This window comes from Dicentrarchus labrax, unplaced genomic scaffold (assembly GCF_905237075.1).
Source record: "Dicentrarchus labrax unplaced genomic scaffold, dlabrax2021, whole genome shotgun sequence".
Lineage (NCBI taxonomy): Eukaryota > Metazoa > Chordata > Actinopteri > Moronidae > Dicentrarchus > Dicentrarchus labrax.
The window spans coordinates 10,340,467-10,362,376 of record NW_026136706.1 but is presented as its reverse complement, the minus strand read 5'-3'; the positions used below and the strand labels follow the sequence as shown (position 1 = coordinate 10,362,376).

Below are 21,910 nucleotides of genomic sequence, written 5' to 3'. Positions count from 1 at the left end.
GAACTCTGTGAGTTGTTGAATTAAATAAATGATCCTATATTACATTTAATTAACATTTCTGTGTTTGGTTTTAAAACCAAGTCCACTTTAATAAGTTTAACTTAAAATGAAAACTTCTCAAAGCAAAAGAAACCAGCTAAGTAAATTCAACATAACACTGTTGAGTGAATTGCACAATCAAACTAAGAATGCTCTAGATGGCTTTCTGCACATGCTCAGAAGCTGATTCCACAAACTCCACTGTTGCTGTGTGCAAATTGGCGGGCGAATGTGTTCTCGGTCAAGATCTTACCCTGCTTTCATCAAATGACATCTATCTCTGTCTGAGTAAGTATATTTTTTGATGTTGGAACATTTGTGGATGGTTAGAGAGTGATATTGGTGGTGCTACTTTACTTGTCTTGCGAAAATCTAGCATATATGAGCACATTTTAGCTCATGCTAGCTCGCTAACAAGCTAGCCAATTAACAAAATGCCATATGACAGAAATACATTAAAATAACAATTTAACTCTGGAATTCTAGTTTAGCATCTCACCAAATGCAACGTTACATTGGTTTAGTTTTAATGGCATTTTTTTTTTTTTTTTGTTAACAATTCATTGTATGGGCAGCAGAGCTCCTGGTAGCAAGGTAGGGTGACCTTAAAAATTGTGTTGGTGGTTTACAAGTTTGGGACCATAAGTTTTTTTAACAGCTTAGTTAAAAACAGTGTCATTAGCTTGTATTTAAGCTGCAGGCCAGCAGCTAATGGTAAGCTAGTTAAGTGACTTTTTTTTTTTTATGCTAGCGAGTGAGTGAGTGGGCGACCAAGAGTGAGGGAGCTCCGTCAGGACAGACTGCGCTGATCACTCAGAACTGAGTCAGCATTTGCAAAGGAATATAGCTCTGTGTGTAAGTATATTATGGGCCAAATTTTGTGATAAAATAAACTATGCAGTCACAGTGCCTTTGAGGAAAACAGAGTTTGAAAAATACGTCAGATGTTGCTGTATGTTGTGACAGAAAAGTGACTTTTGGACCGTTGTTTAGCCTTAGCCTGAATGATAATACAAAGGAAATTTTAAACTAGTATGATTAGTTTTCCACCACTACGTAACTGTTGCTGCCTGCTTCAGAATTGGGGCAGACGCACAATAACGGTCTACTGGTTACCATTCTGCTTCTTTAGCCTTATGTTCTCACTACAGCTGTTTTGACACTACTGAACTACATAGCTGTTAAATGATTGGCTGTTTGCCTGTCTCTCATATCATTCAGGGATATGATAGGCTGTTTGAATGAGCAAGGCAGGGAGCACACGTCGGACTGTCAGATGATTGTACTGCAGGAGTTTTAAAAACATTACTCATGTAATATATTCCCAAATATTTTAGAAGAACATTAATTTCTCCATGTATATGTTTATGAATACAAAAGGCTCTTCTGTATCATTAATAATACATAACTAAATGTGGATGATAGAGTCCTGGAAAATGCATGAAAATATTGATAATATTACTAATGAATAGCCAATTATATATAAAACAAAGAATGCTTTCTTTACCACACCCAGAGTTGGTTATGTGTTGAATGATATATCACTTTCAGGTTTCAGTGCTATCCCAACTGTAAAACTAAACATGTGTTTGCTCTCAATATGTTCAAGTTATAACTGTTTGCTTATCATAAGTCTAACTGATATTAAATAGACTGTATTTATATTTTACAGGTCTTCCATACATTTGTGAGCTTGAGGACTGGACAGTCTGCATTTGTTTGTGGCTCTTCAGTAGTGGTAAGTACAGTTACAAAGTAATACATCCAGACTTAACCTTTAAGTATCCACAGATGTTCAAATCTAATACTGTATATGGGATAGTAATTATTTTTTTTTTTTGGTTGTGTTTCATTTCCAGCATTATGAATGTGGAAGTGTAAAGAGTGTGCTGCAGAGGAAACGACAAGGTATCAGTTATTGAAGCACTATAGGTTAAAACATGGCCACTTTGGCCGCAAACACCCTTATCCATGCACATATTCAAATTGCCTGTGCAGATTTAAAACTTGGAATGCACTGCGAAGTCACCTGTGTAGATCACATTTTGATCAGACCTCTCAAATATCAGTAGATTGCACAACATTCAACTGCCACCATTGTTCAAATAGCCACATTGCTTCATTGAAAGAATTTTTAACTCATGTTAATAGCCATCTAAAAAAACACGAAACTATATGTTGCATTTTTGAGAATTGTTCCTTTCAAACAAATATTTACGGAACATATCAAACCCACAAGAACAGAAAACACAGGACATATACACTGAAGGATTTAAAAGCTGGAATTGTGAAAAATGCCACAGCAGATTCATTAAATTGTTCTTTTGGAGGAGCATGTCTGACAGATAGTAATGAGTCACTTGACAATGCTGAACTTGAAGATAATGAACTGATCCCAGAACCTGAGGATGTGCCAAAAGTTATAGAAGAGAAATTGGCATCTGTCTTATTAAAGTTGGAGAATTGTTTCCATGTACCAGCCTCAGCTGTTGATGAGCTGTTAAATGAGTTGCATTATTTAGTTAATTCTGCCCTGGTGCCTGTAGCTAACAACATTCTTGCTGACTTCTTTAGTAACCGTAATTTGCAGGTTGACCAATTACTCATCAAAGAGTTAAAGTGCACACTTTCTTCATCTAACCCTTTGTCAAAAGCTTTAGGAAAGGAAGGGCCGTTAGCCACTGCATTTAAGCGGAAGCAATATTATAGAAATCATTTTAATATTGTTGATCCAGTTGAGTTTATACTTGATGCAAAGGCTAATAGAAGTTTTCAGTATGTCCCTTTGCTAAAGGTTTTACAGCAGCTACTTAATCAAAAGGATGTGCTTAGCAAGGTTATCGAAAAGAGAAGACTCCAACAGAGAGTGAGTGACCAGCAGCATTACAGATTCTTTGAAGATGGCCAGCACTTTAAGAATAATGTATTTCTGTCAGGAGAGGAACTAAGAATCTCTCTCTGTTTATACATAGATGATTTCGAAGTTTGCAACCCCCTCGGTACATCACGGAAAACACACAAACTGTGTGCTGTCTATTGGATTTTGGGAAATTTGCCCCCTGGCAGCCATTCCTCTTTGGCCTCAATAAACCTGGCTCTCCTATGTAAATCTGATGATGTAAAGATCTTTGGCTATCACAGAATATTTGAGCCACTACTCCAAGATCTTGTTACCCTAGAGCAACAGGGTGTTTTTGTCTCACATCTGGGTACATTTGTGAAGGGGACACTTCAGAGTGTGGTAGCAGACAACCTTGCAGCACATGGAATAGCTGGGTTTGTGGAAAGTTTCTCTGGCCAGTATTTTTGTAGATTTTGCACGGCTCAGCGGGAAGAAACTCAAGTCAAAGAAGTAAAATCAGGTGCATTTACCCTCAGAAACAAAGAACTTCAACAGTTACATGTTAAGACTGCACAGGCAAAAGGAGGTACTTTTTTTGGTGTGAAGAAAGCTTGTATTTTCACAGAGAGACTTTCCCACTTCTCTGTCACATCAGGGTATCCCCCTGATGTTGTCCATGATCTTTTTGAGGGCATAGTCCCTGTTGAGCTTGCACAGTGCTTGGGGCTTCTCATTTCCAAGAAGTTATTTTCACTTGTTGACCTTAATAATCACATTAAAAACTTTCAATACAGGTGGGGTGACAAAAAAAATCGCCCTCACTTGTTGCCACATAATTTTGCATGTCGCAAAACAATTGGTGGTAATGCACACGAGAATTGGTGTTTGTTAAGATTGTTACCATTTATGATTGGTCATTTGATCCCTGAAGATGAGCCAGCCTGGAAAGTGATTTTAGACTTAAAAGATATTGTCGAGCTGGTGGTTGCACCTTTCCACTGTGATGAGTCTGTGGCATATTTAGAGTATAAAATCTCAGAGCACAGACAGCGATACCAGGAGGTATTTCCAGGTCACAGACTCCTACCAAAACATCACTTTCTGGAGCATTACCCAGAAATGATAAAGCTGTTTGGCCCCATTGTAATGTTTTGGACAATGCGTTTTGAGGCCAAACACAGTTTTTTCAAACAGGTTGTCAGACACACAAAGTGTTTCAAGAACATCACACTGTCTTTGGCAAATAAGCACCAGCTGATGATTGGCCATCACATATATACAGGGAGTTATGCAAGATCAGCCTTTGATGTGACACATGTCTCGTCAATTCCTGTAGATGTCATGAAAGAGGATGTGGCGCTTCATCTATGTCAAAAATACCCTGATCTCACAACAGTTACTCTAGCACAGAGTGTCTCTACCAATGGCATACAATATAGAAATGGAATGATTATTGTGCATGGATCAGTTGGTGGATTGCCTGAATTTGTGGAGATACTTCAAATGTGTATATTGGAAAACACATTGATCTTCATATGCAGAAAATTGGCATCATGGTACAGAGAGCACTACAGCGCTTTTGAGATACAAGCATCCTCAGCAACAGAGATTGTGTTGGCTGAATTAAGTGAACTGATTGACGACTATCCCCTGGTTGACTACAAGTGTGGAACCCGCCGAATGGTAACCCTTAAAAGATACATACACGTGTCTGGTAATTATTCTTGATTATTATTTGATGTTGACCGTTTTTATGGGAATACAGGTTAAAATGATACACAAAATAACTCTTCAAAGACAGCTATTTTTACACAGGAACATGAGTGCCTCTTAATGTGTCAGAAGTAGATAAAGGCTTTTTGTGGCTTCAGGAGGAGGTTATTTGAGCCAGAATGAACACTACAATGACACTACACTGCACTATCATAAAATAATGTTGACGACGACTTTGTAAATTTATATAAAATCAAGATTCACAATAAACAGTAAGCTAATTTAGAAGCAAGTGTCTGACTTTTGTGCGTCATTCTGAGGGATACCTTCTTTACACTATCCCTATGCTTTTAATCCCCATGATAGTCATACTGATGATGAATGAATGCTGTCTGCTCAGACTTCTATTACATATGGTTTTAATAATTTTTTTCTGCTTTTTCTTCAGAATAACCTGTCAAGCAATATGGCTACACCGGCAGTGCTTCGCATCATCCTTGGACAAAATGACTCTTCCAAAATAAGCCTGCCTTCAGGAATACCAGATTCTGTTGAGGAACTAAAAAGTGAGATAAAGAGACAATGTGAGGTGGCAGGAGACTTCAGACTGCAATACAAGGACAGTGACTTTGATGAGTTCATAAACCTGAAGTCCACCTCAGACATTCAAAACAAAGCTACTCTCAAACTGATTTACCTCCCAAGTGCTTCGTCTCTAACTAGCCCCTGCCTGTCTTCAGTGGAACCCAGTCTGGATGAGACTGCTTCCATTTCATCTGTGGACACTGACATTCTCTCATCCTCTAGCTCATCATCATCGTCCCTCAGATGTGAGCCATGGCCAGATGTCTTTCCTGTGCCTGAGTTCGTCTATGATGTCGAGCTCCAACTCCAGCGTGCTAATACTGACTTTCAAAATAATGGTATCCTCTTCAGTCCAAGTCCAAGAATGAAGTCAGACATTCTTGAAAGTTTGGCATCCCAGATAATCAAATATAAAGCTTATCCGTGCAATGCTGAATTTGATGCAGTAGCTGAAGCACTCGTGAAGAAACACCCATGTTTAAAGGAGCAAGGTTCTGTTTCTGGCTTTTATGGGTGGAAAATAAGCTTGAAATATAAAATGGCAAACTACCGCACAAAACTGCGCAATATCGGATGTTCCGAGCTGAATGTGAATTCCTTCAAGCGTAAACAAGGTGATCCACGCACATCTCCAAATCAAGTGAAGAAAGCTAGAAGAGCAGAAGTGAACTACTGTCCAGATTATCCAACAGGACAATCCCAAGAGAGCCTTGAGGAAGAGAGACTGGCATTATTGTCCGAAGTAAGAAAGAGCAACAACCAACAGGTGGTTAAGGAGAAAATGGAGAAGACATTTGCTTACAGGCGGCATGAAGTGATTGAAGAAAAGCCTTTCATTGCTGAATTCAAAAGAAGGTGGCCAGCTCTTTTCTCTGAGCAGGAGGTCAGTCATAACTAAGTTTTTTACATTTTAGGGGGTGAAGGGATGACATTAAAAGGAATCTTCACTAGGGCTGCAACAACAGATTATTTTCATCAATTTGATCATAAAAATTATGTCTTCAAATGTCTGTTTACTCACAACACAGACACTCAGAGTAAGAGGGAAACTGGACAATTTTGGCATTTTTTTTGTCTGTAAAAAAATCTCAAGATTATTTGCTGCTCTAATCTTCACCCAAAGGTGAAAATTAGAATTATGAATTTATTAAATGCAAGGTGAACTGTCTTTATTCATGTGATGTAATTTTCCAGAAAAGCATTGTGTCAAATTTGTTGGACTGCAAGCATGTGGTGGTCATTGGAACTGGGTAACAGAATCATATCTGTGAAAATTATAACTTTTGGGAAAAATAACTAAGGGATATCCTTGTTGTTGTCCTATATTGCATTAATTTAATGATCCACACAATACCTGATCATGTGACAAAATTTTCATCTTAGGAAGTCACAATAACATTTCGTTAGTCCAGTAATTTGATTATTATTGCCTTTGAGCTGTATTGTGTTGATATTTTTATACTTTGTTAAATGTCTGTAGGTAGAAGCAGAGTTTACTCGCATCACCACTGTACCACTGAGATCGAAATTCATGCAACAGCTGGATCATCATTCTACACGGCTGATTACAATCTTCAAAAGAAAAGGAGGAGCAGCAGGGCGGAAAATAAGGACTATCATGGCAGACTTGGATAAGGTACTTTTTATTTAATTTATTTTTTATGATGAAGACGAACCAGCTGGCCACTGTAGGGCGGAAAATTAGTAGTCTTACCAGTTTGGCTGAGCAGTGATGATCTGTAGTGGTAATTGCTGCACAATGCAATACCAATATAACTACTCTTACACACTTCCCTTGTTCTCTGCTGTAGAATGATGCTGTTGAAACAAGAAGAGCCTGTGTACTGAAAGCACTAATGGTTTACCTCAATGAAGACCCTGAAAATCTCATAAGAGAGTACATGGTAAGTATTTTGGCCTTTGGTTTCTACTGTACTTTCTCTCCAGAAACTGAAAATGTGATTGTTATTTTAGAAGTTTTTGACAAGTCTATCACACAGACGAATAAGATATCATGCAGGCTTAGGGTACACACACAAAACTTCTTAGTAGGCAGTTCCTTAGTGTCTTGGATCCAAACATGACATTTATGGACAACAAGAAAAATGCATCAGATTGCCTGACATTCTAACAGACAGAAAGATTTGGGACATGCTTCCATAGTAAAATTCCCTCATTGAAATCACATTAAAAGCAGTTTGTGAACTACTGTCTTAAGGTATTATTGGAGGCTGGATGGATAATAAATGGTGTGTATATTGTAACTGAAGGTGTATTTGTTCTGTTTTTGAGGATGTTGAAGACAACCAGGAGGCTATGGACCAGACAGTCCTGGGAATCTTTGCCATAAAGATGGAAGGTGCAGAGTCTACAGATGGCCTGGCAGATGTTGGAATAATCATTGAAGGTGTGGAAGTGCTCCATGACCTTGATAACACTGCAAATGCAGTCGCCATTTTGTTTGGCCTCATGTACTCACTGGACCTGAGCTATCCAACAAACCTGAAGTACACATTTGAGGTTCTGCAAAAACTTGTGATGGAACTAGATGGCAACAAACTTTCAACAAAGGCTCAAGTGCTAAAGAACAAACTATTTGAAGGAACATTTTAGAGTGTAGTGCTCCTGAGCAGCACAGAGGAAACTTGGAGGACAAATTCCATCCCAAACCATCTGGCAGAAAACAGATTTTTGGATCTGCATGTTGAACTGTGAACTGTGAAGAGTGGATCAGATGCACTAAATGTTTAACAGAGTTGAGAAAATGTTTACAAAAAGAGACAATAACAAACTTGAAAAACACAAATGAGAAGTTTGAATTCACGTCAGCTGCAGAAGTGGAGATCAACAATGTGAAATGGAGAGTGATGGGTGAATATTGAAAGTTGTAGCAAGGAGGATGAGAGAATCAAATCGAAATCGTGTTTATGGTGCTGTGATCAAACGTTGACCAAGTTCCTGTTCATAAGATTTGGTACTGTCTGTTGAAAATGTACGTTGGACTACTTTTTTTATTTTTCCTTTTTTTCCCTTTGTGATTTAATTTTAGAAAACACTGCACTGATTTGTTTGTTTTTTTTACCCCTACAATGCTGAAGTGGCAGGGAGGAAAAGATAATTTTGAAGTATTTTTACTTGACATTTGTTCACCCTATTCATGTAGATGGTTCTACATGAATAGGATGGATCTTTAAAAAATCAGTATCTAATGTTTCATTGTACAGTGTTCAGTAATTGTGAGGGGAAAAAAGCCATGTTCATTCTGCCTGCTTCTTAAAGAATATAGCTTTAAGTTTTGGTTTGGTTTTGTAGGTCCTGTAAGAGATTTTTGTTTTCATTGGGCATTTTATACAAATTTAACTGTAAACAAAATTGAGTATTTTATAGCATAAAAAACATTTTAATATAAACATTTTTATTTAGAAATGGGGAAATAAAAATAAGCTATACATGTTGAAAAATGGTTTGTTTGATATGCAGGAGCAATTTTAAGGTATAACTCACGCAAATTCAAAGTTTGTGGTTTAAAATTTGTTTGTTTGTTTTGTTTGTGATTGTTGTAGTTTTCCATTGGCAATAAATAATATTTTTCACAGAACTAAGGTATTGTAATTTGAATTTACTTAACTACATTGTGTGGAAATTGTTGACATAACTAGGTTTAGTAAGTCCAACATTATTCACTAGCTTGATAACAATGAAAACTATGTAAGTACTGATTATTCAAGTCAGTTTAGTTGGAACTACAAGGGGTTGTTCAATTAGTGTTAGTCAATGCAGCTGAGTTACACATAAATTAGTGAGTTAGGTCAGTGTAATGAATGCCTGTTTAGTTAGCTGAACACTGCCTGATCAATTAAGGCTAACTTGACCAGATAATATTGAAGTTACTTAATACAGTCTTGTTGGTTTCACATAAGTTCATTATTTTCTCTGTAATTATAGTATTAAATTAGTTTGAACACAACACAGTTTTGTGGAAATTGTTGACATAACTATATTAAGTACATTGAACAAATTATTTTTTTGAGTGTACACAGAAAATGTTTGCTCATAATACAGTATTTTCAGGATAAAGATTGCTTTTCTATGTCTTTCCTAAATCTTCATAATACAACTCTTTGTTTTATTGCTATACAGCTCTCTATAAAGCACATTTGAAATAACATTTGCAACAGGAAATGAAGTGAGCTGAAAGAATCACCATTAATTCAATGTCCAGAGCACCTTGTTTTGTTGAAATTACTTTGAAATTCCCCAGAGCCCTTCATAATGACCTTTTACAGTTTCCATCAAAGCAAGGAATATTAAAACTGAAAAATGCCCTCTTAAATACATAATTCCAGGCAGTTCAAGCTATTTATCTTGGTATGTTAACTATTTCTGAAAATACACTTTATGCTGCACTCATTTCAGAGTTGTTAATTTAGTTAAAAGAATTGAGTCTCCCTATAATTGTTACCGATAAAGCCACAGGCTATCTCTCGGTGTCATCACAGATTAGGGATTTAACTCTCTTGTAACACCAACTGAACAGTCAACTAACATCTAGATGACATGTCAGTTCTGTTTCAGGGATACACTTTCTCTTAGAACAAATCAGTGAGTTTTATGTTAAAAGTCTATGATAAATAATTTAACTTAAAACTTTAAATTATCATTATTTCTTAATAGTATTTGTAGCTTGACTGCTGCAACATTTCCATGACATTACTGATATCAGCTCATTCACCAACATGATTACTTTTTCTTTTGTTATCTGAAGCAAGTTAGTCACAAAAACAGCAAATCTGTGCTTAGACATGATGTGCAGCTACATTTTTACATTCCACTGTATATTTTATTCAATAATGTCAAGCCATCAGTGGTCATGAGCATACACTATAACATGGTCTGACAAGACAAGGGAGCAAAATAGAGAAAAATAATAATCTGTAATCTTCTTAGTGTTTGTTTATTACTGCTGCAATGTATAAATATAAAAATCACAGGATGACAATGGATGTTCATTAAACAGTGATAATGATTTTTTAATCTCACTCGATTTGAATTTCTCCACAATGCTCCAAAATTACCCTGAACTAGCTGAGCAGAGGCAGCCAGGGTTTTACCTCTTATCATCCCAAATAGACTGAAAAACCATGTTCTTTCTATATAATTAGTTTCACAAAATTATAACACCCAGCTAATTAATATTTTCATGTCTGTCCACAGTAATAAAATGATGGATTTGATGAATTGCACTGCCCCTCTGCAAGACTCAGCTTAAATTACTATAAATATATGCAAAGAGAGGCAAATTGAAAATTCATGAATTTGCTTTTCATATACTTTCCTGGGAAAGAGACGGAAACCTACGAATTACTGGAAGTGCAAAATGTGATGCAATGTCCAAATATACCCTTCTCCAACTGAAAAACTGAAAATATTATAGGATCCTAGAAGATTTATGTCTCATTACTGAGCAAACTTGTTAATTAGTAGAATGTGTCATACCTTACTATATCCTACACCCCACATCTATGGTTTATCTTGGATGGCAAAACTCTGGGTTAATTGGTATTGATGAACTTCATGCATAAAAAAAAATATATATATATATATATATATATAGTAGCCATTGACTTTTGCGGTTTATTTATTCCTTTTTGCCTCTACATTTTATTCATATGTTTTCATTTAAAAAGATTCAGAATATCCATTTAGGAGGATCTATTGGCAGAAACTGGATATTGATAGTTAGGTTTGTATTAGTGTATAATTAAAAAAAAAAAGAAACGTTTTTGTTACCTTAGAATGAGTCATTTTTATTTACAGAGGTAGCGGGCCTGGAGGCCGCTATGTTTCAACAGCAGCCCAGAACAGACAAATCAAACACTGGGTCTAGACGGGGCCTTCTGTGAGTTTCACGGCCACTGTAGTTTCTCCGTCATGCTTGGAACGAGATGGTGAGATGAGGGGGTTGTAACTTTAACTACGCTGACAGCTTTAGTAATTTCTTGTGCTTTGTGAGGGGACTCATATGCATGATATAAGGTCCCACAGTCAGTAAACCTGCACCGTCATGTGTATGCAGCATCACTGACTTGCTGTCTAGAAAACTGGACAATCTCCACTATGACTGAAATGGCCGATTGGTACATTGGACACATCCAAACTCTCCAAAAGCAGATTCACTAAGAAATATTAATTTAATGTTTGACCTCTGAACTGTCCCATGCCACCACAAGCTGCCATAGAGGCATTTTATCAGATATCCAATTGCCTTCAGCACTTATTTTCCTCAAAGTTTAAATCAATTAAGGTCTCCTATGCTATGTGAAAAGTATGCTATTTCCTGTACGCCATTGCCATTTAAATGCTATGGCAATAACAGTCGCAAATGACTATCGGTAACAGGGCTGGATATTGTGGTATACATATTGGGCTAGAGATATGTATCTAGATATGTATGGAAATCAGTCAACAAAAAAAAATGTTGTTTGCTACAGTTTAGACCTTGCCTTTGGGTAAAATGCAACAACACATGAACATCTTTTCATTTCTGCCATGGTTCTAGTCACACAGTACGGATTCTTGATTCCCAAATAGAAATTATATGCACATTTCACAAAAGTATTTATATCTGAAGAAGGTGCCATGCACATAAAGATTGTGCCCAATTCACACACACTTCACAATACCAACTCTAAAAGATAAAAGCAACACAAAGTGAAAACCGGCATGAAGAGCTCGTCTATTTAGAATAAATGCTATGATTGCTGTGAAACTCAGGTATCCTCACCACCAAGACAGTCGAGAGAAGAGGGTTTTAGGGAGGGATTGAGTTGGCAGGTCTTACAACTGCAATACAGGTCATGCTGAAATTGGTATTTGTTTGCATATTATCCTCTTGAGATACATCTATTTTAAAGTAAAGCAATTTTGGCAAACTCAGTTTAAGGAACTGAAGTGCAAAAAAGGGAGTAACACTGATAATCCAAGAGGAACAAGAGGGTGACAGAACTGCAAAAATAACTGAAACTAAATTTATTTAAATTTGTGGACATTTTCTGTGATCAAACAATATCTTGTGAATTTCCATTTCTTATATTATTTGAAAATGGGTCAATATATACACAGTTAAACACTCCAACATTCAGCCAAAGTCAGAAAAAAGTCAAATAGCTCTACAATATAATAACTAAAGAACTGTACTTGTGTGGAAATATTATACTTGTACCTTCCTAGAGATGCCGTGGTACACTTTGGAGCATACTACCGGTGAGGGTAAATGTGACTGCCTCACACAATACTGTCAGACTATTCTCAGAAGTCATTAATATACGTACCGACACTTTCTCCCGATTCAATATTCAACAAAGACATCTCACAAAGCTTACAAATGTTTCTCAAGCTACTGGTTAGAAAACAATCAGCCATTCAGTCCAGTTGTTATCTTCATTCAACCCCAAACCCCACTGGGCCTTACTGTCCCTGATCACTGTGACCTGGTATGGCAAGGATGACTTTTTTCTTTTTTTATTTAAGAAAAATCTCAAAGTTATTCTCAAGAGAAACATCTCAGATGAACAGAGGGAGGTAATAATGTGTCAAAATCTCCAAAGGGGACTGGTTGATCCTGTCTAACCTTGAAAGTCCATGACAGTCTTGCTGTCTTCCAACAAACAGGTCTGTATATATGTCTACATATATTTAGTTATCTGTAAGATAAAAAATATATATCAAACAAACTCAGTTGGTGTATGTAGCCACTCAATGACCAAGGCTTTATAAAGAACTGAATGTTGAGTTTTTTATTCTCTACTTAACAGAGCTGATGACGCTTCTTGAGTGAGTGAGAATTCAACTGCTCAATTATACGCTCAAGTTGAAGCCCAAACGTCTTTAATGTTGTGTTATTTCTTTAATGTGACATTGAATTGAACTCCCTAGAGCCCACCACAGAAAAACCTTAATTTGACATTTTATACACCTTCATTACGGAAGACATTTTGACATGACACAGTAAGAAAAGCACAGGTGTAAATGATATAATTAACACCTTTGCTTTTCCTACTATGACAAGTCAAAAAGGCCTTTTCTGACACTGAGTCAAGGTGTATCTCAGAACTTTGAACTTATTCTTTACCTCACTGAAGCATATTATTTTTTTTGCTGCGGCAACAACAGAAATTTTGTTTTTAAATGTATAGCTTATTCTCTCTTAAATGCACTCCTCTCGTCCATCTGATAGTGTACATGTGATGGGTTATTCATTTAAAACAGCACCCCTAAATTGAAAAACTTGGTTATCAGCCATCTCGGTCCATCCCATCAAAGAGAGGCCATGTTTAAACAACAATATTCTTTTATGACCTTGTAAAGGTTTTTTTCCCCTCCTGTTTAAACTCTACTTTTATCATCAGTGGATTACAGTTCTCTAGAAAATAACCTCAGCATTGCTTATCGTGTTAATGAAAACATTATTTTGATTGTTATGCAGCGGGAGCTTGAACCTTTCTTGTTGTCAGGAAAACTAAAACATCTCTTTTAGAGAGAGAGATACTATGTTAACCAATGTTTAAAGTGCTTATTTATTATAACTTAAAACTTAACATTGCTTAAAAATTCATCCAGATCCAAATTCATATGGAGCTTAAATGGCCATGGCCTTTACTGTGAAACAAATGCAGTAGGAACATGAATTATAGACTTTAAAAGAGTTTCATTAACCACATACCCTCAGCTTATTATTGATTATCTTTAAATTTCACAAGCATCTAACAGCATTCTTAAAGAACACTTGGATTTCTACCTGTTCCCTTTGTGCAGTCAGTGTGTTTGCTGTTGATTTAAAACTCATCTAATTAATTATTCAAGGGTATTATTTTCTACATTGAATCTATTTCCTGCATCAGCGATGCCAGTAATGGCTCCCAGAGGATTCTGGAGTGCCACGCTTTCACCTCCTCTGCTTATAACACACTGCCTTCATAATGGCTGTGCAAACAAATTCAACACGCATGCACACACACACACACACACAAACACACAAATCAATGTTTCAAGGGCTTGCAGTGTTTAGCAAAGTACTCTACTAAGTGAATTTCTGTTTCTTGGCAAAGTGCAGGGTTTTTAACAGCGTTCGCTGTCCGACTGAAGACATTTCAAAGATGTGTTGCAGATAGGACAAGGTATGGTTGAACAATATGGTTGAATTCAAAAAAGTCTTTGGGGCCAGACTTGACTGTTATATGAGTCATCATGCCATTGCAGAACCAGTTGTAAACACTCATGAGTTGCATTCCTCAGAGGAGACCATGTGACAGTTTTAGTTAGTTTTAGTTCAAGCATTTCTCTATCTCTCTAAAAATATTCGAAATATAGTGTACACTTTAACTGATACTGTTTCTGTAGGTTGGCCTTTTTGTATGTAATATGTTTTGCTTCTGCCCTCGTCCACTGCAGTACATTGCATAGCTTTTGTGCTGGTACTCCTGCCTGCTTCTCCAAACTAGGGGTGAGCTGACGTCTACTTTACACTGACTTTGGATAAGTACCTCATACAACCCCACTTAAGTAAAAATCCAAACTACCTACAACAGTATTTTAACTGTAAAGGTTTATTTTATTCCATTGAGACTGATGTCTCATATTTCACACAACAAAAAAACAAATTTAAGCACCCACCCAAATGTATTCAGCAGAGATGTTGTAGTTTTCACAGTAATAATGGAGCAAACTAGGGGGAATATTTTGTACCTATAAGGAACAAACAAGCTTAAATGTTACCAAGCTCTCATTTTCCACTGGTACAACAATGTTTTAGGAACTTCACTTGTTTAGTTTCTTTTCCTCTTCATTGTTTAAAGAACACTGTGAGCACTGTGTTTGAAAAGAAATCTGCCAGAGTTAGAAGCACAGCAGCCAGATATGGAACTAGGGTTCTTACTGTGCTGGATGAGTGTTTTTTTACTCTGAGCCATTAAAGGTATTTAAGGTGTGAGACTACATGGTGAAAATGAGCCCAGCCAACTGAGCGACAATGATCAGCTGAACATGTAAAATCTTTGGCCAATTTAACTTTAGAGTGAGGAAATATGAGTGTATGTGTAGTGTATGATTTCAGATGGTTAGTTTACCATTAGTACGTCAAAGGCACTAGGTTAGCACAGGTTGGTTAGGTATTAGCCCGAGGTTAGAAGTTCATCTAAATTTGTAATTAGACCGTTTTAACTGCTGTTTGTTGGTGATTTGTTGTGCTCATTGTAGTTGCAGTTTGGATGTACATCCAGTTTTCAACACAAATAATCAACTCAATTTTCTAGTCCAAGTTAAGAAACTTCAGCGCATCTTACAAACGCCAACTACGGGAGACAAAGACAGCTGCTGCTCATATTCTCAAAGTGAAGTGATTATGCTGCATTCGTTCCATAGCGGGGGTCCACCATGGCTGAATTTGAAGCACCACAGAAATGTGTCTTGCATCATATTTATTTATTTATCACTATTTGCGGGCAGTCGTTCTATCACTTAAACAACAATGTCACAGTAGGTAATCTGTTGTTTTCTTTCTCTGTTGTTTTCATTTTTTGCAGTTAGATTGTGTTAATGTGTAAAGCTACGGCTGAAATATTAAAAATGATACACTGGATAAATCATTGATAAACATAAAGAACTCTGAGCAGTACATGGTAGTTATATCGGTTATTGTTTCATCCATATATCAAAGTGCAGCTGAATCAATGAATTCACAGTGGTTCTTGAAAGGCAGACAGCAAAAGGCCTTTTTGTCTTGTGAAATTATATCAAACACTACAAGAGCAGGCTGCCATTAACTGTCAACTCCAACAATGTGTTGGCAAGGAATTTATAGAAAATGTTTTCTGGTGGAAGAATGAGTCACCTGACAGCTGACTGGCTGGTAGGCTGAACAGCATTTTGTCATAATCACTGATCTGTTTTTCATGACCACTAACAGTGTTGAATATTGCCATGTCCTTTCTTTACACTCCATAACAATTGCTCCATGTATACTGCTGTGCTTCTGATAGGGTGTAAAACTCCTTTCTTTTTCAGTTAGAAAGAAAAAATAATTTTTGTTGTTGCAATTGTCTTTTGAGAGTTCAATAAGGCTCATAAAAGCGAAGGCACATCTCTTAAATATCTAGCACTGTCAAATCACTGTGCCACCAGAGAAATTTGAAGCCTAGCTAGTACTTTTCTTCCTGAATTATTTTCAACTTCAAATTAATAAAAAGGTACTCGAAATTTCCTATAGTGGCTCAAATATCTACGCAATTAAGGAGCTGCAACATTTGCATACATTGGATCAGTGAAAAACTAATAAAAGGACAAATACTGTAACGTATGAAACCCAGTGAATCCACATACTTGCACTATTTTAAATCATTTCCGTATAACACACTGTAAGTAATTAATATTGCTAAAAACTAACAACTAAGGGTCAATGTTATCTTAGTAATATGAGGCAAGATAATACAGCAAGCATAATGTCACCTTTTCCTGTCAGTTATCTGATATCCAGTTCACAGCCTGTCCCCTATAGAGTAAACTAGCTTATTCAGGCAAATATTGTTCTCTCAAGATTTAAACGCAGTAAAGAGGACAATTAACAGCAATGTCAGTTTACCTACAAATAACTTCTCACATAGAACGTCTTACATAAACCTAATTTCATTAAAATGCCAAGTAAATCCAATGTCTTATTACTGCCTGCTGATAATTTTGAGTGTTTTATAAACAATGTTCTGTACATAACAGATTCCACACGACTGTCCTCATCACAATGACTTTTTTATCAACAAGCCTCGGCAAGAGCATTTAATTTAGAGCGCAAAACTCGTTCTATAATCACAGTAGGATTATATACATAGGAAAAGACAGATGAGGAGACTGGAGGGGACACCAATAATACAAAATGTGTGCGTGTGTGTGTAGGAGAAGAGAAGGAGTAGTATGTGGGTAGAAAGAAAAAAAGGTGGGTAAAGGCAAAAGATAAATCAGAAATTACTCTACACAAAGGATCCAAAGGATCCATTAATATAACTCTGCCCGTTTCTCATTCAGACAGACGGCATTATAGAGACTGGATGATGAAAGTGGTAGTGGAGTGGAGACTCACCTGCAAGATTTCAAATAATTCTTCTTCTCTGATGTATCAATTCTCATTTGCATCATAGTAGGTAGAGTTATACTGTTCATTTAAAAATCTTATAAAAATGTTCAAACAGATTTTTGCACATTTGAATATTTTTTTTTATGTCTGTGCTTGCATGCCATACCCCTGCATATCCTCAGAAAACACAGCATGAGTCATGAGATATTTATGTTTACATGTCTGAATCAACATCCCAGTAATAGGACTCAATGTCCTCATGAATATATCAAAGACTAAACAAACACTTGCTTTTAGGCTTAAGCATGCATCTGCATCTAGCGGTGGGATCCCAACCTTCTAATCTGCAGGAAAGGTTTGTTAGATCAATAAGATAATTTAATTTAGTAAGTTTTGCTGTCCTTACAGGTGCAGAGGGAACGCTAAAAGTAGGTAAAGGGGGGGGGAACGGCTTTAATGCTACCCTGTAGCTTATTTACTGAGTGCCACAAAGTCAACCAAATACAACAGCTTTGCTCAAACACTGTAATCACTTGGGGGAGGTCACACAGAGACACAGAAGTCATATCTGGCCTTAATGAATACCCACAGTGCCCTCTACTGGAGACAGAGAAGTGCACCTTTAAACTTTAACTTTGACAAGAGTAATGCTGAACCGAGGTCTCAGTTTAGGAAACAGGTGTGTACATCAATAAGAAATGAAATTTTGTTCCTACCTGTAATTGCACTGCCCTGTGCCGGAGCCACACTCTGAGACATTGGTGTAGAACTTGACTGGATGGTGAACCTCTGGAGATCTGGGAAAAGAACAGTCCAAGAAAAAAACATTAATAACAAGGCAATTTGATGTATTGTATACATTTTTAAAATAGTAATCTCAACAGCATTGACATTATATCAAAAATATTGTAATATTGTTTTAGTATCAGTAAAGCTCAGTTTGTGCATGCAGTCATGTGAGATGTAATGGTGGACTACACACAAAGCTGCGGCAGGATCCCTGTTACTAGTTAATGTAATTGTGTGAGTCAGTTACTGCACACAATGGAAGGAAATTAACTTCAGCCTGAGCTAAATGTTAAGGCAGGATTCGGATAGTGTGGTTACACTTGCCTGCCCTAGATTGGAGCAAACCAACTCTCGTTTGCCCGTTCCTTTCCATTCCATAAATCTGTTTGAAGGATGATTTTTATAGTCACTGTAAAGTTTAGTTACAGATTAGTTTATAATTCAACAACAACCGTGGCAAGTAGTTGGAAACACTGGTATTTATGGGTTTCTGTGTTTGTTGTAAACTTATTTTGAACATAACACACAGTGCTACTGGTAGCACAGAACATATTCTGACTGCACAGTGTGTGGTCCATTCTAGTTAAGTAACCAGCTCACTCAGAGGAAGGGAAGCTGATGTGTTAGTGAACATAACTATACTTTGACAAGACATCAATATACATAAGTCTATTTTAATGCAGGAGCTGTCTGACTGTTGCTGCCAGCACAGCAGAAGTGAACAGCCCCCCCAGTACAGGGTGTTCCTTAGATGCTTTAATCTAAGATGCACAGAAAGTGCAAAATTATGATCTTATGGAAATGATGCAAATAATCACACTGCCATCCTCCATTATGTGTATGTGACAGCCTCACATTATGCAATGCAATGCATAGTGTTCTGTCCACCCACCACAATTGAATTCAGAATGCAGAGTGATGGTGTGCATGTCTAATAAATATTGCAGGAGGATACATTTGGACCATCTACCCCACTGCATAAATCAAGAAGCTTTCCAGCCCCACATTATCATGGCTTCACTTGGCTGCATGGCTGCTTTGCCCTTCTGCTCTCCAGCAACTGTCGGTTGCTACTCATAAGCATCTATGCGACTACGCCTCCATGTGGCTGTGATTTGGGGTCTATGTCACTGTGTTCAATGTGTCGTCTGTTTAGGTTTTATTTACCTAAAATTAACCACTTAAGAGTTAATTAATGGCTAGAGTAGAATAGCTATGGATATATGGTATGGAAGTCCTCCCAAGTTCATACACTTGACCATGCATGCAGTTTGGACTATTCAACATAATGAAATAAACAGCGACAAATCCTGTAACACACCAGGCTATGGCATACCAGAATAAAGACGAACTGCAGCAAACGAGGTACATCTGCGAGACCAGGGGCAGGCAAACTGTAGCGTGCATGCTGTTTAGCCCCTCTCCAGTGGATTCCTGTGCAGTGACAAAAAACATATGTACAAATTAAAAACTGTTATTTGTTTATATTTTGATTTATCATTGTTGATTCTCAACTAAAATGTGAGTCAAACATGTTCCTCGGTGCTAGACTTTGGATAAATACATCAAGCATAGGGTCAACGATGCAAAGCACACACATATTGTGTAAGCTCGCTATTTAACTACAGCTACTCATATGTGCTTTTGTTAATTAACCTTGATTCCACCAAACACCATTTCTTTCAATGAGCTGGTTAAAAGCTGTCATTATTTAGCAGGACACACACACACATATATATATATATATATATATATATATATATATATATATATCAACATTATTTAACATTACCTATCTTTTATTGGCCTTTTTAATGGCAGCTAACAGCTTTAATATTAGTTTAGCTCCATTGTCCCAGTGAGCCGGTATGCTGAATACCATGAACCCTATACTGACAACCCTGTGCAGCCCATTAGTTAGAATATTAATAACACCTGTGCTCACTACGACGTGACATACCTGCCTACATCTAATATTTGTCATTAAATTACAGTGAGCAGTGTTTTGTAACGTTGTTCCTGGCAGTATGTGTAGCTATGTGTGTGTGGCAGTCAACGTTTAGGGATATTTCCATTCATTATTATTATTATTATTATTATTATTATTATTATTATTATGATATGCAGTCACGGAGATTTTTCTCAACGCCCAACTCTGACAAACAACCCACAGATCGTTTGATGACACTTACATTACGGGATGAAAACTACTCCCTCATCCGAGCACAAGTCGGAAATGTAACGATGGCGAAAATGATGAGACTAACTGTTGCTAGGTTGTTGTTGTTGTTGCTAGGGCAACGGGACGTCACATTCAGACGCCGTTAAGCGTTAAGTGTGTTTCATAATTTTTAACCAAACTTTACCAAAACTAAAAGTTTTTTTTTTTTTTAAACAAACAAATTCCTGGTAGTTGTGAACGGTTTTCATAACATATGGTTTATTTTTTTATTAATTTTTTTAAACACAATAAAATGCAAATTGAAATAATTGTTTTTCTACCTCATTGCTGATTTGAAGCGAAATAAGATAATAATAAATAAAATAAACTTTCATGATGCAATACATATAAAATAGGTTAAGCCCTAAACAAGATACATTCAGTCACTTTGCTTACAAGCTCAGGGACGCTTAAGTAAAAAGCTACATGTACAAATAAACTATTAGTTGTCGTTTTCTATTTATAACTCTCACTTTATGAAAAACAAAACTTTCCTTATGCCATAAGCATTGAAGTCTACACAAGTACACAGTATCCAATTAAAATGAAAACACAAATATTACAAGTGGTCTTTACACAGGGAAGAGCACTGCTAGTCAAATAAGATAAGATCAGGTCAATTAAATAACCACAGAATTGATGAAATTATGTTGTCAGCTTGTTTATCTTTCAAAATAAAAACAAACTCACTTTTTCTAAAATTAGTAATTACTACTATAGATGATGGAAGGCAGAACATGGCAGAAAAAAAACACACTAGAAACACCTAAAATTCAATAACGCTATCAAATACAACGACTGTGACTGCAAACCTCACCACAGTCCTTACCTAAAAGGCCTGGCACAACTCAACTCCTACACCTTAGATAGATAATGGATTTTCACTGACTTTTCCCTGTATCTCAGTTAGCTGAAGTGGTTTAAGACACTGAGGTAACTTAAAAGCTCCATGCTGAGCTGGAGCTCAAGAAACACAAAGAGCTGCTGATGAAATCAGTCATGGCCAAAGCCGTTCCAGAGTTGAGACTGAAACCTGTCCACAACCAGGTGTGGATATTAAGAAGTACTTCAAAACTGAGGCTGCTAGCTTATCATTGAGAGGCTGTCAGATTGCAAAGCTGCAAAATCTGTGGTTTTCACCCATATGCCTTCAAATTACATTTCTGCAGAGCTTGAATATTTGATTTATTATTAAAAGAAGAGAAGGATATGAAATAAAAATCATAGATATTGAAAAAAAATGATTTTTTTTCACCTGGATAAGCCGCGTATTCAGCTGTCATCTTCTGGAGTGCTGTGTCATTTTATAATTTCTGCACTGCATTGCTGCTTGATGTGTGCTTAGTCGAACACTTGCATCACTCAAGTTCAAGTGGGCGATTTGAGTATTTTTAACCTGAGGGCAGGCTCAGACTTTGACATCCTGTGGGTTTTCCAGCAACTGTAAATGCAGCTAATGTGTGGTTTCTGGTCCATGACTGCAAGTACATTGCATTTCTGAATGATGGGCAGAAGTCTCCACTGGCTAATTTGGACCACAGGGGAGCTGATGTCACTCTGCACAAGAGCAGTAAACTGTAATAGATGCATTGCCCTCTTG

The 21,910-nt window shown here is 36.9% G+C and overlaps 1 protein-coding gene across 5 annotated transcripts; it reads left to right on the top strand.

Moving 5' to 3' along the window:
- The first annotated feature begins 303 nt into the window (after nucleotides 1-303).
- On the top strand, nucleotides 304-8,777 carry LOC127366072 (uncharacterized). 5 transcript variants are annotated; one of them, XM_051404779.1, is made up of 9 exons: nucleotides 312-327; nucleotides 791-894; nucleotides 1,712-1,777; nucleotides 1,899-1,947; nucleotides 4,423-4,595; nucleotides 5,043-6,062; nucleotides 6,660-6,815; nucleotides 6,991-7,083; nucleotides 7,472-8,777. In XM_051404779.1, exons 6-9 carry the CDS (start codon nucleotides 5,061-5,063, stop codon nucleotides 7,790-7,792), a joined length of 1,572 nt encoding a protein of 523 aa, XP_051260739.1. In that variant the 5' UTR covers nucleotides 312-327; nucleotides 791-894; nucleotides 1,712-1,777; nucleotides 1,899-1,947; nucleotides 4,423-4,595; nucleotides 5,043-5,060; the 3' UTR covers nucleotides 7,793-8,777. The 5 variants fall into 5 exon arrangements, with proteins under 5 accessions (XP_051260738.1, XP_051260743.1, XP_051260740.1 ...); XM_051404778.1 differs by lacking the exon at nucleotides 4,423-4,595 and having other exon boundaries at nucleotides 304-894; XM_051404783.1 differs by lacking the exons at nucleotides 1,899-1,947; nucleotides 4,423-4,595 and having other exon boundaries at nucleotides 304-894; nucleotides 5,057-6,062.
- The last annotated feature ends 13,133 nt before the right edge of the window (nucleotides 8,778-21,910 follow it).

What these genes read in the sequence shown, in the direction of transcription:
- LOC127366072 (XM_051404783.1), top strand. Translation starts at nt 5,061, where the DNA reads ATGGCTACACCGGCAGTGCTTCGCATCATCCTTGGACAAAATGACTCT. An exon ending in CTCTTTTCTCTGAGCAGGAG is followed by an intron (nt 6,063 to 6,659) that starts GTCAGTCATAAC and finishes AAATGTCTGTAG; the next exon opens with GTAGAAGCAGAGTTTACTCG. An exon ending in TCATGGCAGACTTGGATAAG is followed by an intron (nt 6,816 to 6,990) that starts GTACTTTTTATT and finishes TCTCTGCTGTAG; the next exon opens with AATGATGCTGTTGAAACAAG.